Source organism: Salmo salar, chromosome ssa12 (genome assembly GCF_905237065.1).
Source record: "Salmo salar chromosome ssa12, Ssal_v3.1, whole genome shotgun sequence".
Lineage (NCBI taxonomy): Eukaryota > Metazoa > Chordata > Actinopteri > Salmoniformes > Salmonidae > Salmo > Salmo salar.
The window spans coordinates 3,029,203-3,047,466 of record NC_059453.1 but is presented as its reverse complement, the minus strand read 5'-3'; the positions used below and the strand labels follow the sequence as shown (position 1 = coordinate 3,047,466).

General features: G+C 40.7%; 1 protein-coding gene across 1 annotated transcript; it reads right to left on the bottom strand.

Moving 5' to 3' along the window:
• Window positions 1–5,014: 5,014 nt before the first annotated feature.
• LOC106563981 (zinc finger protein 135-like) lies at window positions 5,015–15,628 on the bottom strand. The gene is made up of 2 exons (XM_014129937.2): window positions 14,875–15,628; window positions 5,015–9,438 (listed from the first exon to the last, which is right to left on the bottom strand). The coding sequence occupies exons 1-2, from the start codon at window positions 15,179–15,181 to the stop codon at window positions 8,345–8,347; spliced, it is 1,401 nt and encodes a 466-aa protein (XP_013985412.1). The 5' UTR covers window positions 15,182–15,628; the 3' UTR covers window positions 5,015–8,344.
• Between the last annotated feature and the right edge of the window lie 2,636 nt (window positions 15,629–18,264).

Here is an 18,264-nt window from a genome sequence, read left to right as displayed (position 1 = left end):
AATCAAAAGGCATTTAACATTGGGTTTGAGTTTGAATAAAAACCACTTCATTTAGTAAATCTAGCCTGCTGTTATTTTTTTTTTTACAAGACATAGACCTAATACCTGCGCCTTATGTAATTAAAAAAAAAAATAAGTATTTGTTAGCTTGCCCGCTATAAAAACAGGTTCAAGCGTAACCAGATAAACTTGTCTTTGAAGACTAAACTACTTTGAACGCGCACTAATCCCGTGTCCCCCTGTCGCCAGACTAGTGACTTCAACTATAACTTTGGCTGACATCTATTGGAAATGAATGGTAACTACACTGGGCATCTAGTTGGCAGAGTCAAAGGAGAATTTATAAATAATATATACCATTCAGCAGACACTTTAATCCAAAGTGAACTGGCTACATGGTAGTGGAAACAGATCATAGAAACAGGATTACAATGTTGATATATCATGGATGGTCAGGACTTGTCTCTATAGCTCTGTCTATGAATTTAAAAGTGGTTACATTTTTCCTCCAGACCCAAAATCTCTCAGCTTTTTTACCAAAAGAGGAGCAAGGAGACACTTTATTGTTTCTACTGCCGATTGCCACGTAAGAAGTTAAAGACACATATTAAATACACACCAAAATACGTTACAGATACTATAAACATGTCCCGTCACTCAGACAGTTAGTGTAAACACACAGCGTCCTGCACAGCAATCAATCAATCACTCAGTTAGTAAACACACAGTATCCAGCACAGCAAACAATCAATCACTCAGTTAGTGAATACACAGTATCCAGCACAGCAAACAATCAATCACTCAGTTAGTAAACACACAGTATCCAGCACAGCAATCAATCAATCACTCAGTTAGTAAACACACAGCGTCCTGCACAGCAAACAATCAATCACTCAGTTAGTAAACACACAGTATCCAGCACAGCAAAAATCAATCACTCAGTTAGTGAATACACAGTATCCAGCACAGCAAACAATCAATCACTCAGTTAGTAAACACACAGTATCCAGCACAGCAATCAATCAATCACTCAGTTAGTAAACACACAGCGTCCTGCACAGCAAACAATCAATCACTCAGTTAGTGAACACACAGTATCCAGCGCAGCAAACAATCAATCACTCAGTTAGTAAACACACAGTATCCAGCACAGCAAAAATCAATCACTCAGTTAGTAAACACACAGTATCCAGCACAGCAAACAATCAATCACTCAGTTAGTAAACACACAGTATCCAGCACAGCAAACAATCAATCACTCAGCTGCACAGCAATCAATCAATCACTCAGTTAGTAAACACACAGCATCAACAACAGTCAATCCCCAGCCTGCTCCTTCTCCATATTCAGAACACCAGCCTGCTCCTTCTCCATATTCAGAACACCAGCCTGCTCCTTCTCCATATCCAGAACACCAGCCTGCTCCTTCTCCATATTCAGAACACCAGCCTGCTCCTTCTCCATATTCAGAACACCAGCCTGCTCCTTCTCCATATTCAGAACACCAGCTTGCTCCTTCTCCATATTCAGAACACCAGCCTGCTTCCCTCCAAAGTGATCGATAGTATATCTTGGCTCGTACTGTGATGATTGTGATTCTGAGCTCTCAGGTTCATACAGCGAGTTATGGTCTTCACTGCGTCTTCGCTGCGTCTCGCTGCGTCTCACTGATCTCACTGCGTCTCGCTGCGTCTTCACTGCGTCTCACTGCATCTCACTGAGTCTCACTGCGTCTTCACTGCGTCTCACTGCGTCTTCGCTGCGTCTCACTGCGTCTCGCTGAGTCTCACTGCGTCTCGCTGCGTCTTCACTGCGTCTCTGCGTCTCGCTGCGTCTTACTGCGTCTCGCTGCATCTCGCTGCGTCTTCACTGCGTCTCGCTGCGTCTCGCTGCGTCTTCACTGCGTCTCGCTGCGTCTCGCTGCGTCTTCACTGCGTCTCGCTGCGTCTCGCTGCGTCTTCACTGCGTCTCGCTGCGTTTCACTGCGTCTCGCTGCGTTTCACTGTGTCTCGCTGCGTCTCACTGATCTCGCTGCGTCTCGCTGCGTCAGCTCCGTCAGCGGCGTATTGGGTCAGAACTCGGTTGTAATACGGATGGTAGTGAGCTCTTTAGTGACGGTTCCCGGTCCGGTTCGCCTCCTCCGTTCTGTCGCTTTTATCCTCGACTCTGAAGACAGTGATGTTGATCGGTCCGTAACCCCCCCTTTTACACCATTAACCCCTCCGACGTTTTAAATGGAGGCGGCAGCAAAGGGCTTCAACGTAAGGCCCTGTGACTCCTTTCCATCCGGAAATGTCGTGGAATATTGCTTCAAAAATATAACACTCTTACAAGAACCTTTGAATTCAATATAGACTTTAATACAGAGTAGCAAAGCCGAGTCCTTCCATGAAAAATACTAAATTCTCATATTACAGAGTCCCATCTTTATAGGATTCTGTCTTTGCATAACGTATAGAGGAGTCCCCTCCTCTATATGAAAATAGCTTCCCTTGACCGTTCTTTACCATTATCTCTCCATCTCAGTTCTTGCTTGTTAACGGCCCACATCTGACAGCTGTATAGGTTATAATGGTAGCAGGACCTGGTCCTATATGTTCCATTCCTTATATAGCCATTCTGTCTCAGCTCTTCAAACAGCCTAAATGCTGCTAATAATGGAAATGGAATCAGAGTCATGAGTTTTGCTCCCACAGAAACCCTTCGGTGTAACGCCCTGGCCATAGAGAGGGTTTTTTTGTTCTTTATTTTGGTTAGGCCAGGGTGTTACATGGGTGGGCGTTCTATGTTTTTGTATTTCTTTGTGTTGGGCCGTGTGTGTGTGTGTGTGTGTGTGTGGCTCCCAATCAGGCACAGCTGTAATTGATTGTTGCTGATTGGGAGTCACACATAAGGAGCATGTTTTTCCTTTGGGTTTTGTGGGTAATTGTTTCTGTTAGTGTTTTGCACCTGACAGGACTGTTTGGCTGTCAGTTTTCTTGTATAGTGCTCTCTTTGTTTGTATTAAATTCTAATGATGAACACTAACTCCGCTGCACCTTGGTCTTCTTCCGACGACAGCCGTTACATTCGGTTGCCGCATCGAAAGTTCCCCATCGTCGCAAAGTCTTCCTCCACGAAGTGCTGTCGCCAGATCCTACTAAGTTGAACTGGCACTTCCTTTCTCTTCAGAACATGAGGAGCCACTTCTTCAAAATACTGTGGGTCCTTGGAGGCAGTTGATGATGGGGGATTTTTGTTTGGAGCCAATTCATACAGCCTGGCGCTATACAGTTTGATATACTACTTGTTGTTTGCCATCTTTCGTTGTCCGCCACCTAACCCCACTCTCTCTTTAATTCACTCTCGGTGTGAAAACTCAACACCACAGACAATCTGCTGATTTCCTGCCAGTTGTTACTAATTTAACACAGCGCTGACCATAGGTCAAATAAACCTTGTCGACGATCAAAATACTAAATATAGAGATTTAAAAAAAAATGTAATGTTAAATGCACTTTTTTAAAAATTATTAGTAGATTGAATATATCTCTTTTCTTATATTTAATACCTAAAGTGTTTGCGTTCCCATTTAAGGCAATATCTTATTCAGTCCAACAAACATAATATACAAATTAGCAGCTTGGTCTATACTGCTTCTATACAGCGCAACAATACATAGATGTACCTTCCAGCCATCCCACTCAGACCTGTCCTGATGTTCTGACTGACACGTTGTGTTATGTACCTTCCAGCCATCCATTCACCCACTCAGACCTGCTCTGACTGACACGTTGTGTTATGTACCTTCCAGCCATCCCATTCACCCACTCAGACCTGTTCTGACTGACACGTTGTGTCATGTACCTTCCAGACAGCCATTCATCCACTCAGACCTGTTCTGACTGACACGTTGTGTTATGTACCTTCCAGCCATCCATTCACCCAATCAGACCTGTTCTGATACGTTGTGTCATGTACCTTCCAGACATCCATTCATCCACTCAGACCTGTTCTGACTGACACGTTGTGTTATGTACCTTCCAGCCATCCATTCACCCACTCAGACCTGTTCTGATACGTTGTGTCATGTACCTTCCAGACATCCATTCACCCACTCAGACCTCTCCTGACATCCATTCACCCAATCAGAAGACCTCTTCAGCCACCCATTCACCCAATCAGAAGACCTCTCCTGACATCCATTCGCCCAATCAGAAGACCTCTCCTGACATCCATTCACCCACTCAGACCTGTCCTGATACGTTGTGTTATGTACCTTCCAGCCATCGGATTCAGAATAACACATTTCTATAAGTACATAGATGTAGATGTATATAATGAATGTCCACTAGTGGCAAACACAGTTCAAAAATATTCATTTCATCTTTATTCAGATACAAAAAATGTTGCATTAATCAATGATTTTTTTTTTACAAATCAGCATCTGTGTTTTTTCCGACTTGGCGGAATAATACTGATGGGAACATTCATGAAATAGCTAGGAAATGTTTTAATAATACCGATGGGAACATTCATGAAGTAGCTAGGAAATGTTTTAATAATACCGATGGGAACATTCATGAAGTAGCTAAGAAATGTTTTAATAATACCGATGGGGAACATTCATGAAGTAGCTAGGAAATGTTTTAATAATACTGATGGGAACATTCATGAAGTAGATAGGAAATGTTTTAATAATACCGATGGGAACATTCATGAAATAGCTAGGAAATGTTTTAATAATACCGATGGGAACATTCATGAAGTAGCTAGGAAATGTTTTAATAATACCGATGGGAACATTCATGAAGTAGCTAGGAAATGTTTTAGTAATACTTATGGGAACATTCATGAAGTAGCTAGGAAATGTTTTAATAATACTGATGGGAACATTCATGAAGTTGATAGGAAATATTTTAATAATACTGATGGGGAACATTCATGAAATAGCTAGGAAATGTTTTAATAATACCGATGGGAACATTCATGAAGTAGCTAGGAAATGTTTTAATAATACTGATGGGAACATTCATGAAGTAGATAGGAAATATTTTAATAATACTGATGGGGAACATTCATGAAATAGCTAGGAAATGTTTTAATAATACCGATGGAACATTCATGAAATACCTAGGAAATGTTTTAATAATACAGATGGAACATTCATGAAGTACCTAGGAAATGTTTTAATAATACAGATGGGAACATTCATGAAGTAGATAGGAAATGTTTTAATAATACAGATGGAACATTCATGAAGTAGATAGGAAATGTTTTAATAATACATATGGAACATTCATGAAGTAGATAGGAAATGTTTTAATAATACTGATGGGGAACACTCATGAAGTAGCTAGGAAATGTTTTAATAATACTGATGGGGAACACTCATGAAGTAGCTAGGAAATGTTTTAATAATACTGATGGGGAACACTCATGAAGTAGCTAGGAAATGTTTTAATAATACCGATGGGGAACATTCATGAAGTAGCTTGGAAATGTTTTAATAATACCGATGGGAACATTCATGAAGTAGCTAGGAAATGTTTTAATAATACCGATGGGAACATTCATGAAGTAGCTAGGAAATGTTTTAATAATACCGATGGGGAACATTCATGAAGTAGCTTGGAAATGTTTTAATAATACCGATGGGAACATTCATGAAGTAGCTAGGAAATGTTTTAATAATACCGATGGGAACATTCATGAAGTAGCTAGGAAATATTTTAATAATACTGATGGGAAACACTCATGAAGTAGCTAGGAAATGTTTTAATAATACCGATGAGGAACATTCATGAAGTAGCTAGGAAATATTTTAATAATACTGATGGGAAACACTCATGAAGTAGCTAGGAAATGTTTTAATAATACCGATGGGGAACATTCATGAAGTAGCTAGGAAATATTTTAATAATACTGATGGGAAACACTCATGAAGTAGCTAGTAAATGTTTTTTTTGTCAACAACTTATCATCGTTATCAGAACAACGTCATCACATTTTCATACAACTTTAGCGTGAAGACTAGGGGCTCTATTCAATCCACTACGCCTAAATTCAGCTTTACAGTGTGATTGAAATTTTAAAGGGAATGTTCCTGGGCTTCAGCGGACACTGCATTCAAGGTTAACCCTGTACGTGTCGGCTCAATGCGAAATTACCTTTAACATTTTTTCATAGCAGAACCTGTGACACTTCAACATTACAGACTGAATAGAGGTCCCCCCCTTAGTGCACAAATTTAATTCAAAGAAACCAACATTTTTACTAAATTCATGAGGTTTAGAATTAAGAAATACACATTGGGTCCATGCTTACGAACATAAGAGACCGTTTCCATTTTTTTAAAAAACAGGTTCTCCGGTACAAAATGCTGATCAGGAAATTAAAATCCTAAATTTACTGAAGAATGAATTGAATACGGAAATATCTCTTTCTTCAGCCTTGCACACAAACACAGTGCTATTGACTAATGACCATAATGTATAGACTATATTACAGGGACACCTAAATGTAGGACCGACAACGTTGATATTGCCTAATGACCATATTGTGGAAAGAATATGGTATGTTTACAAGGTTTAACCCTCCTTATCATCCTACAGATGGCAGCATTGCAGTCTCATTATCATCCTACAGATGGCAGTATTGCGGTCTCATTATCATCCTACAGATGGCAGTATTGCAGTCTCATTATCATCCTACAGATGGCAGTATTGCGGTCTCATTATCATCCTACAGATTGCAATACTGCCGTCTCATTATCATCCTACAGATGGCAGTATTGCAGTCTCATTATTATCCTACAGATGGCAGTATTGCGGTCTCATTATCATCCTACAGATGGCAGTATTGCAGTCTCATTATTATCCTACAGATGGCAGTATTGCGGTCTCATTATCATACTACAGATGGCAGTATTGCAGTCTCATTATCATCCTACAGATGGCAGTATTGCAGTCTCATTATCATCCTGCAGTATTGCAGTCTCATTATCATACTACAGATGGCAGTATTGCAGTCTCATTATCATCCTACAGATGGCAGTATTGCAGTCTCATTATCATCCTACAGATGGCAGTATTGCAGTCTCATTATTATCCTACAGATGGCAGTATTGCGGTCTCATTATCATCCTACAGATGGCAGTATTGCAGTCTCATTATTATCCTACAGATGGCAGTATTGCGGTCTCATTATCATACTACAGATGGCAGTATTGCAGTCTCATTATCATCCTGCAGTATTGCAGTCTCATTATCATACTACAGATGGCAGTATTGCAGTCTCATTATCATCCTACAGATGGCAGTATTGCAGTCTCATTATCATACTACAGATGGCAGTATTGCAGTCTCATTATCATACTACAGATGGCAGCATTGCAGTCTCATTATCATCCTGCAGTATTGCAGTTCTTTACAGAAGTGTATCTCGAGTCAGGAGGACTCGAATCAACAGTCTTGAAGGGGGAAGAATATTGGCGCATTTCTAAAAGTTCCTAAACCCCTCGAACACAATGTTGGACTCCGTCAAAGTGTCCACCTCTCTCACTTAGAGAGAGCTACATCACAGAGGTCCGTTCGTCCGTTCGTCCCCCCCCACTCCACTCACTGCAGCGCTAGATACAACTTAGTGGAATAACACAAATCTACGAAAATAATAAAGTTTGTCACAGCGAACATACTAAATTTGTGACGGACAAAATCGATTGTGAGACACGCCATGTACTTCTTATGTGATTTGGGTTTGTGGGTTCACATTTTGCTTACTTTTTCCTGAGATCTCTGCCAAGCAGGAAAACACAAGCAGCTTACTGCTCTAGCAACCAACACAAGCATAGGGTTAACCGCTTTAATTGAGCAAAGCAAAGTAAATCCCTGATTGTAAATTAGCTGATACGCATTTTCTGCCAGAGAACCTGTTTTTACATTTTAAAATGGTTGTTTATGCCGATCCATTTAATAATTACAATTTTAACAACTTTTCCAACATCATTAAAATCTATGTGTTTTAAATTTCTATTCAATCGATTCAAATCCATAATCAAAATAAAATACACATTTTTAAAATGTAACTTTATTGTAATTGTAATCATGTCTCAAAAGGAAAAAACTAAAGTAGAGGCCTATTTTTTGGGGGGGGAGATTTTATATAAACAATATGATTTAATGTGGCATCAACAAACAAACAAAAAAACACAAGTCAGAACACAGCCTGTCTATTCTCTCATGTGATTTCAGGTCCTCTGTGCGGGGAAAATGTCTTTCCAAAATTAGCTTCCCTAACTAAAACGCTTTCCAAACTGTGTGTTTATGTTCTCATGCCTTTTCAAGTTCCCTAACTTGGAACAATGTTAAGGCTTCTCTGCAGAGTGTATTCTCTTATGTTTGTTTAAGTTCCCTAACTGGGTAAAACTCTTTCCACACTGGGAACAGGGGTAAGGCTTCTCTCCAGAGTGTATTCTCTTATGTTTGTTCAGGTTTCCTAACTGGATAAAACTCTTTCCACAATGGGAGCAGTGATAAGGTGTCTCTCCAGAGTGTATTCTCTCATGCTCTTTTAGGTTCCCTAACTTGGTAAAATCCTTTCCACACTGGGCGCAATGGTAAGGTTTTTCCCCTGTGTGTGTCCTCTCGTGCTCTTTCAGATTATCTAACAACCTAAAATTCTTTCCACAATGGGAACAGGGGTACGGTTTCTCTCCAGAGTGTATTCTCTTATGTTTGTTCAGGCTCCCTAACTGGGTAAATCTCTTTTCACAATGGGAGCAGTGGTAAGGCTTATCTCTAGAGTGTATTATCTCATGCTTTTTTAGGTTCCCTAACTGGGTAAAATCCTTTCCACACTGGGAGCATTGGTAAGGTTTCTCCCCTGTGTGTGTCCTCTCATGCTCTTTCAGATTATCTAACAACCTAAAATTCTTTCCACAATGGGAACAGGGGTACGGTTTCTCTCCAGAGTGTATTTTCTTGTGTTTGTTTAGGTTTCCTAACTGGGTAAAACTATTTCCACACTCGGAGCAATGGTAAGGTTTCTCCCCTGTGTGTGTCCTCTCATGCTCCTTCAGAGTATCTAACAATCGAAAATTCTTTCCACAATGGGAACAAGCGTAAGGCTTCTCTCCAGAGTGTATTCGCTTATGTTTGTTCAGGCTCCCTAACCACATAAAACTATTTCCACATTGGGAGCAGTGATAAGGCTTTTCTCCTGTGTGTATTCTCTTATGTTTTTTCAGGCTCCCTAACAAAGTAAAACTCTTTCCACACTGGGAGCATTGGAAGGGCTTTTCTCCTATGTGTGTCCTTTTATGCTCTTTCAGCTTCCATGACCACTTAAAACTCATATTACACTGGAAGCAGTGGTGTTGTCTCGCTGGTTTGGGCGTCTCTGGGTCTGGTTCCACTGAAGGACTCTTCCGTCTGTCAGAGTGAGAGGCTGGTCTCTCTCCTGCCAAAGACAAACAAAGTATTTAGTTAAACAGAGACTTGAATGTAACCTCATGATAAAACAGTCTTCCTATGAGGTTAAATCTAAACTAGATCCCTCATTATAAAACAGTACATTTGGATCGTGGATACTGATTGGTTAATAGCCGTTAGTTATTCATGATGATCCCTGTGAACAATTGTATTTGAATTATCCCTATACATCCACTGTCCCACAGCCAAGCCAGGCAATTTATAAACTAATCTCCACTGTCCCACAGCCCTGCCAGGCAATTCATAAACTAATCTCCACTGTCCCACAGCCAAGCCAGGCAATTTATAAACTAATCTACACTGTCCCACTGCCAAGCCAGGCAATGTATAAACTTATCTCCACTGTCCCACAGACAAGCCAGGCAATGTATAAACTAATCTCCACTGTCCCACAGCCAAGCCATGCAATTTATAAACTAATCTCCACTGGAAAAAAAAGCATCTAGACATTATTACCCCATTCTTGTAGTCTAGCAGTTGGTTTGTAACAGAGGGGATTTGTATCAACTTTGCCATCTGCCTCTCTGACCTCTGAAACGGAGTCATTTTGTATTTAAAATAAAATATATATTAGAACTTATTTTTTAGTGATTTTATTATTGAATAGAAATTTCTAAAATTGAATTTCCCTGTTGGTTTGCTACTAGAATAGAAGCATAAAGGGAGACTGCACTTCCTGATTGGGCCTTGTGTTTTTCCCACCAATGCTCATTATATTTACATTACATTTACGTCATTTAGCAGACACTCTTATCCAGAGCGACTTACAAATTGGTGCATTCACCTTATGATATCAAGTGGAACAACCACTTTACAATAGTGCATCTATATCTTTTTTTTTTGTGGGGGGGGGGGGTAGGGTTAGAAGGATTACTTAATCCTATCCCAGGTATTCCTTAAAGAGGTGGTGTTTCAGGTGTCTCCGGAAGGTGGTGAATGACTCCGCTGTCCTGGCATCGTGAGGGAGCTTGTTCCACCATTGGGGTGCCAGAGCTGCTGGCGGAACAAGCTCCCTCTTAACGCATTAAGAAGTGCTAGCGGCCGTGACTGGGGGCAAACAACGCTTGTTGTCTTGGGGGTGTTATTTCTTGGGTGTATTTGCCATTCAAATCACAACAGACAAGGGGAGTAGTGAGTAAAACATTTTTTTTTGAGGTAAGCTAACTTTGCTGAAGAGAATTAACGTTTTTTGAAGTTGAGGACTTCTCCCCCTTTCTCACTGACTCGCCATCTCTAATTCAGTTCTATGTGTAGGCTAAATCCTGCACTGACCTTGTGTTTAGCCAAGCTGACAGCAGCTAGCTAGCGTAGCTCGGTGATAGCTGCAGCTGGCTATCCTCTCTAGCTGATATTTCTCTGTCAAATCAGTTAGCTGACAGCAGCTAGCTAGCGTAGCTTGGTGATAGCTGCAGCTGGCTATCCTATCTAGCTGATATTTCTCTGTCAAATCAGTTAGCTGACAGCAGCTAGCTAGCGTAGCTTGGTGATAGCTGCAGCTGGCTATCCTATCTAGCCGATATTTCTCTGTCAAATCAGTTAGCTGACAGCAGCTAGCTAGCATAGCTTGGTGATAGCTGCAGCTGGCTATCCTATCTAGCTGATATTTCTCTGTCAAACCAGTTAGCTGACAGCAGCTAGCTAGCATAGCTTGGTGATAGCTGCAGCTGGCTATCCTATCTAGCTGATATTTCTCTGTCAAACCAGTTAGCTGACAGCAGCTAGCTAGCGTAGCTTGGTGATAGCTGCAGCTGGCTATCCTATCTAGCCGATATTTCTCTGTCAAATCAGTTAGCTGACAGCAGCTAGCTAGCATAGCTTGGTGATAGCTGCAGCTGGCTATCCTATCTAGCTGATATTTCTCTGTCAAACCAGTTAGCTGACAGCAGCTAGCTAGCATAGCTTGGTGATAGCTGCAGCTGTCTATCCTCTCTCGCTGATATTTCTCTGTCAAATCAGTTAGCTGACAGCAGCTAGCTAGCGTAGCTTGGTGATAGCTGCAGCTGGCTCTCCTCTCTCGCTGATATTTCTCTGTCAAATCAGTTAGCTGACAGCAGCTAGCTAGCATAGCTTGGTGATAGCTGCAGCTGGCTATGTAGCTGATATTTCTCTGTCAAATCAGTTAGCTGACAGCAGCTAGCATAGCTTGGTAATAGCTGCAGCTGGCTATCCTATGTAGCTGATATTTCTCTGTCAAATCAGTTAGCTGACAGCAGCTAGCTAGCATAGCTTGGTGATAGCTGCAGCTGGCTATCCTATGTAGCTGATATTTCTCTGTCAAATCAGTTAGCTGACAGCAGCTAGCTAGCATAGCTTGGTGATAGCTGCAGCTGGCTATCCTATCTAGCCGATATTTCTCTGTCAAATCAGTTAGCTGACAGCAGCTAGCTAGCATAGCTTGGTGATAGCTGCAGCTGGCTATGTAGCTGATATTTCTCTGTCAAATCAGTTAGCTGACAGCAGCTAGCTAGCATAGCTTGGTGATAGCTGCAGCTGGCTATCCTATGTAGCTGATATTTCTCTGTCAAATCAGTTAGCTGACAGCAGCTAGCTAGCATAGCTTGGTGATAGCTGCAGCTGGCTATCCTATCTAGCCGATATTTCTCTGTCAAATCAGTTAGCTGACAGCAGCTAGCTAGCATAGCTTGGTGATAGCTGCAGCTGGCTATCCTATCTAGCTGATATTTCTCTGTCAAACCAGTGATGCTAAAATAGCAAGAGAGAGAGACAGTGTCTAGACTGTGTTTCAATAAGACACTAGTTCTACAACACCTTGCTACAAAAGTAGCCGGCAAATTAGTTTCAACGTTTCATCACGTCATGTAAATAAATACACGTTTCTGTGGAAACGATATTGACAACTGCCAGTTGAATGCTCAGTCAGCTCAGCTGTCCTACAAAACATTACTCTGGTAACTATAACATATATACATAACTGGCTAGTTTTGTCTCGTCTCTCCTCATGTCCGATGTTAGATCTTTCCTGGGGGTAAAATCCCAGAACTATACCGAAGTCCAGTGTTAATGCTAAATTGTAATTATTTCACCTCTGTGGCCTGTTCATTGCCTTTACCTCCCTACTCTTCTACATTTGCACACACTGTAACATAGATATTTATATTGTGTTATTGACTGTACGTGGGTTTATGTGTAACTTCTGTGTTGTTGTTTTTTGTGACGCACTGCTTTGCTTTATCTTGGCCAGGTCGCAGTTTGTAAATGAGAACTTGTTCTCAACTGGCCTACCTGGTTAAATAAAGGTGAAATAAAAAATAAAATAAATAAAATATAAAACACAACATGCTACAATTTCAATGATTTTCCTTACTGTTACAGTTCATATAAGGAAATCAGTCAATTTAAATGAATTAATTGGGCCCTAATCTATGGATTTCACATGACTGGGAATACAGATATGCATCTGTTGGTCACAGATACCTTTTAAAAAAAAGGTAAGGGTTGTGGATCAGAAAACCAGTCAGTATCTGGTGTGACCATTTTCCTCATGTAATGTGACACATCTCCTTCACATAGAGTTGATCAGACTGTTGATTGTGGTCATGTGGAATGTTGTCCCACTCCTCTTCAATGGCTGTGTGTGAAGTTCCTGGATATTGACGGGAACTGGAACACGCTGTCGAACTGGGACATTTTCAGTCTTCCAGGAATTGTGTATACATCCTTGCGACATTATCATGCTGAAACGAAGTGATGGCGGCGGATGAATGGCACGACAATGTGCCTTAGGACCTCGTCACGGTATCTCTCTCTGCATTCAAATTGCCAATGATAAAACGTGATTGTGTTCGTTTGTCCGTAGATTATGCCTGCCCATACCATAACCCCACCGCCACCATGGGCCCACTCTGTTCACAACGTTGACATCAGCAAACCGCTCGCCCCACACGACGCCATACACGCTGTCTGCCATCTGCCCGGTACAGTTGAAACCGGGATTAATCCGTGAAGAGCACATTTCGCCAGCGTGCCAGTGGTGAGTCCTGAGGTGAGCATTGGCCCACTTAAGTTGGTTACAACTCTGAACTGCAGTCAGGTCAAAACCCTGGTGAGGACGACGAGCACGCAGATGAGCTTCCCTGAGATGGTTTCTGACAGTTTGTGCAGAAAATCTTTGGTTGTGCGAACCCACAGTTTCATCAGCTGTCGGTTGGCTGGTCTTAAATGAAAAATGTATATATTACTTGTTAGATATTACTGCATGGTCGGAACTAGAAGCACAAGCATTTCGCTACACTCGCATTAACACCCGCGAACCATGTGTACGTGACCAATAAAATTGGATTTGATTTGATATTCAATGTCTGCTTTTTTAAACCCATCTACCAATAGGTGCCCTTCTTTGTGAGTCATTTGAATGTATATTTTTTTGTACACTACCAGTCAAATGTTTTAGATCTCAATCAAGGGTTTTTCTTAATTTTTTACTATTTTCTACATTGTATAGACAGAGTATCTACACTCTGTTTGTTCCTCAAGAAAACTTCTCATCAGACCAACTCCTTCAAGTTTGAAGTTGTGTCTTAAAAAAAAAATACTTTCGCTCAAAAAAAAACATGTTTTGTTTGTTTGTTTATTTGTTTACCCTTTAGTGTAATTTACATGTATGTAAAACTTTTCAACAGGAAAAGTTACAACAATAACAACAAAAAATCCCTGGAGGACGTCTAACAATTCCTACAGTACAGAAACAACATATTCAAGAGAATAATGTCCTTTTAAAAATCACACATTAGTTCAACAACTGCAGAGTTTGTCCTCCTGTTTAATAAGATAGTACTCACTGTATTTACTGGTGTTAATCAGATCAATGCCCCTGTTTTATTAGATAGTACTCACTGTATTTACTGGTGTTAATCAGATCAATGTCCCTGTTTTATAAGACAGTACTCACTGTATTTACTGGTGTTAATCAGATCAATGTCCCTGTTTTATTAGATAGTACTCACTGTATTTACTGGTGTTAATCAGATCAATGTCCCTGTTTTATTAGAGCGTACTCACTGTATTTACTGGTGTTAATCAGATCAATGTCCCTGTTTTATTAGAGCGTACTCACTGTATTTACTGGTGTTAATCAGATCAATGTCCCTGTTTTATTAGATAGTACTCACTGTATTTACTGGTGTTAATCAGATCAATGTCCCTGTTTTATAAGACAGTACTCACTGTATTTACTGGTGTTACTCAGATCAATGTCCCTGTTTGATTAGATAGTACTCACTGTATTTACTGGTGTTAATCAGATCAATGTCCCTGTTTTATTAGATAGTACTCACTGTATTTACTGGTGTTAATCAGATCAATGTCCCTGTTTTATTAGATAGTACTCACTGTATTTACTGGTTTTAATCAGATCAATGTCCCTGTTTTATTAGATAGTACTCACTGTATTTACTGGTGTTAATCAGATCTCCAGTCTTCTGTGCTTCTTCATCCTCCTCCAATGTGACAGTAATCTCCCCCTCTTCATCCTTCTCTATAAAAATGTCTTCCTCTTCTTTCACTGTGACAGTCATGTCCCCTTCCTCCTCCTTCATTATAAAAACGTCTTCCTCTTTCACTGTGACAGTCATCTCCCCTTCCTCCTCCTTCATTACAAAAACGTCTCCCTCCTCTTTCACTGTGACAGTCAAATCATCCTCTTCCTTTATGCAAAAACCTGCATCTTCGTCTTCTTTCACGGTAGTCAACATCCTCCTCCTCTTTCACTCTGAAAGCGTCTTTCTCTTCCCTTCTCCTCTTTCTCTTCCCGTCTCCTCTTTCTCTTCCCTTCTCCTCTTTCTCTTCCCTTCTCCTCTTTCTCCGTCCAAGCTGACCTCTTCTTTAGCAGCTGGGGGAGTAGCTTAGTGAGTTTATGTTCGGGGGATGTTAGCTAGCTAGGCTAGCTAGCGTTAGCCTAGTCCTATTGTTAAGTTAACCAGCTAGCTAGATGTCTAACAACGTAAATATTACATTAAATTAAAACAGCTAGATGACAACAACAAAAAGGTGTTTAAAACACAGTGGCTTATATATACGTCGAAAGCTTCTAAAAAGCTCCAATATTTCGGCTATGTTGGCTAGTAAGCTACCGAGGTGGCTAGCTGGCTAACTGTTCTTGTTATTGTTGAAGACTCGTTCCGTCCACTAGATTATACGTCACACTCAGGCAGCGTCGCCTGAATGACGCACATCGTCATTATGTTGACTGGAGTGGGGTTAACGCAGTTCAGAGAAGAGTTTTATTTTATTTCGACAACTTTTTATTTATTTATTTTTTAAATGTATTTTATTAAATAATATTATTGTATTTAGACGTACAAAGGAAAGCGTGTGTTTGATTGATTGGTTCCTGATTTGTAATGAGTGGGATGATAGTGCAAAGCAAACCTAACTGCATGTCCAGTCCCTGGTATATCATCACACTGAACAAACCTAACTGCATCCCCAGTCCCTGGTACATCATCCCACTGTACAAACCTAACTGCATCCCCAGTCCCTGGTATATAACCAGACTGCATACAAACCTAACAGCATCCCCAGTCCCTGGTATATCATCAGACTGCATACAAACCTAACTGCATGTCCAGGCCCTGGTATATCATCACACTGTACAAACCTAACTGCATCCCCAGTCCCTGGTACATCATCCCACTGTACAAACCTAACTGCATATCCAGGCCCTGGTATATCATCACACTGTACAAACCTAACTGCATGTCCAGGCCCTGGTATATCATCACACTGTACAAACCTAACTGCATCCCCAGGCCCTGGTATATCACCAGACTGCATACAAACCTAACTGCATCCCCAGTCCCTGGTATATAACCAGACTGCATACAAACCTAACAGCATCCCCAGTCCCTGGTTCATCATCAGACTGCATACAAACCTAACTGCATATCCAGGCCCTGGTATATCATCACACTGTACAAACCTAACTGCATGTCCAGGCCCTGGTATATCATCACACTGTACAAACCTAACAGCATCCCCAGTCCCTGGTTCATCATCAGACTGCATACAAACCTAACTGCATGTCCAGGCCCTGGTATATCATCACACTGTACAAACCTAACAGCATCCCCAGTCCCTGGTTCATCATCAGACTGCATACAAACCTAACTGCATATCCAGGCCCTGGTATATCATCACACTGTACAAACCTAACTGAATGCCCAGGCCCTGGTTTATGCAGTTGGGTCGGCAGGGTAGGGTAGCCTAGTGGTTAGAGCGTTGGACTAGTAACCGAAAGGTTGCAAAATCGAATCCCCCGAGCTGACAAGGTAATAAAAAAAAATCTGTCGTTCTGCCCGTAGAACAAGGCAGTTAACCCACTGTTCCTAGACCGTCATTGAAAATAAGAATTTGTTCATAACTGACTTGCCTAGTTAAATAAAGGTTAAAATATATATATATATATATATATATGTATATATATATAATAATATCATCACACTGCACACAAGTTAAACTATACCCCAATAATTATATTTTCTGTTGTAATGAAATTGATCCTCTGATCAATGAAACAGTGTTCTAGAATGTTTCGAGAAGATGAAAGAACTGTTGTTGTGATGAAGCTCCGCCTCGAATGGGGTTCTGTTCTCCTCTGATAGGCTATCAGACCTGTTGGCCACTCCCATAGCAACAGTTGCAAACTGGTATCATGAAATACACGCACCAGAAATTACTGATGTTCTGGTTCATTAGGACAACCCGACATTAGGGTATGCGTTGTTGGGTTGTTGAATCAATCAGACCACGGCCATTTCAAGCTTATCAAACATTTGTACAAAATATTTACGTTATTTCAGAATATTTAGGCAAGTACAGTGAGGGGAAAAAAGTATTTGATCCCCTGCTGATTTTGTACGTTTGCCCACTGACAAATCAAATTTATTTATATAGCCCTTCTTACATCAGCTGATATCTCAAAGTGCTGTACAGAAACCCAGCCTAAAACCCCAAACAGCAAGCAATGCAGGTGTAGAAGCACGAAGAAATGATCAGTCTATAATTTTACGTTTATTTGAACAGTGAGAGACAGAATAACAACCAAAAAATCCAGAAAAACGCATGTGAGAAATGTTAGAAATTGATTTGCATTTTAATGAGGGAAATGTAAGCTGGCGATAGACATTGATCTTTACAGTAAAACCTTTACAGTAAACACCTCAGAGGATATGAGCTCTCCTACACACACACACACACTCTTCAATATTTAAGTTGTATTATTTCATGAATTAAAGGTTAAAAAAAAATCCGGAGAGTGACAAAGTTACTCTGGTCATTTACAATCCTGTAAGTACTATCCATTTAACATCATTCAACGTGTCACGGTTGTCGTACGGATTAGACCAAAATGCAGCGGGAGTGTGTTTACTCATCTTCTTTTTATTAGGCAGAAAGAAGGAAAAACCAAAACAAACACGTATACAAAAACAACGACGATAAACAGTCCTGTAAGGCCCTGTAAATGCCTGGAACTTAAAGTAAGTGCCCAGTATTTCCAGATTTCATTGAAATATGACCTATAGTTACTTATAATATGAGTGAAATACTTTCCTTACAATCTTTTTTTTAATTAAGTGTGTTAAAAGCAGCTTTTCTGTGTTGGAATGGTGTGGGTCGTAGCCAAACAACAGAATGGTGTGGGTCATAGCCAAACAACAGAATGGTGTGGGTCGTATCCCAAAAACAGAATGGTGTGGGTCGTATCCCGACAACAGAATGGTGTGGGTCGTAGCCAAACAACAGAATGGTGTGGGTCGTAGCCAAACAACAGAATGGT

Bases quoted from the DNA above. Each gene is read 5' to 3' on its own strand.
- LOC106563981 (XM_014129937.2), bottom strand. From the start codon at position 15,181: ATGTTGACTACCGTGAAAGAAGACGAAGATGCAGGTTTTTGCATAAAG. The intron at 9,439-14,874 runs GTGAGTACTATC...TGTCTTTGGCAG, and splicing joins GATTAACACCAGTAAATACA to GAGAGAGACCAGCCTCTCAC.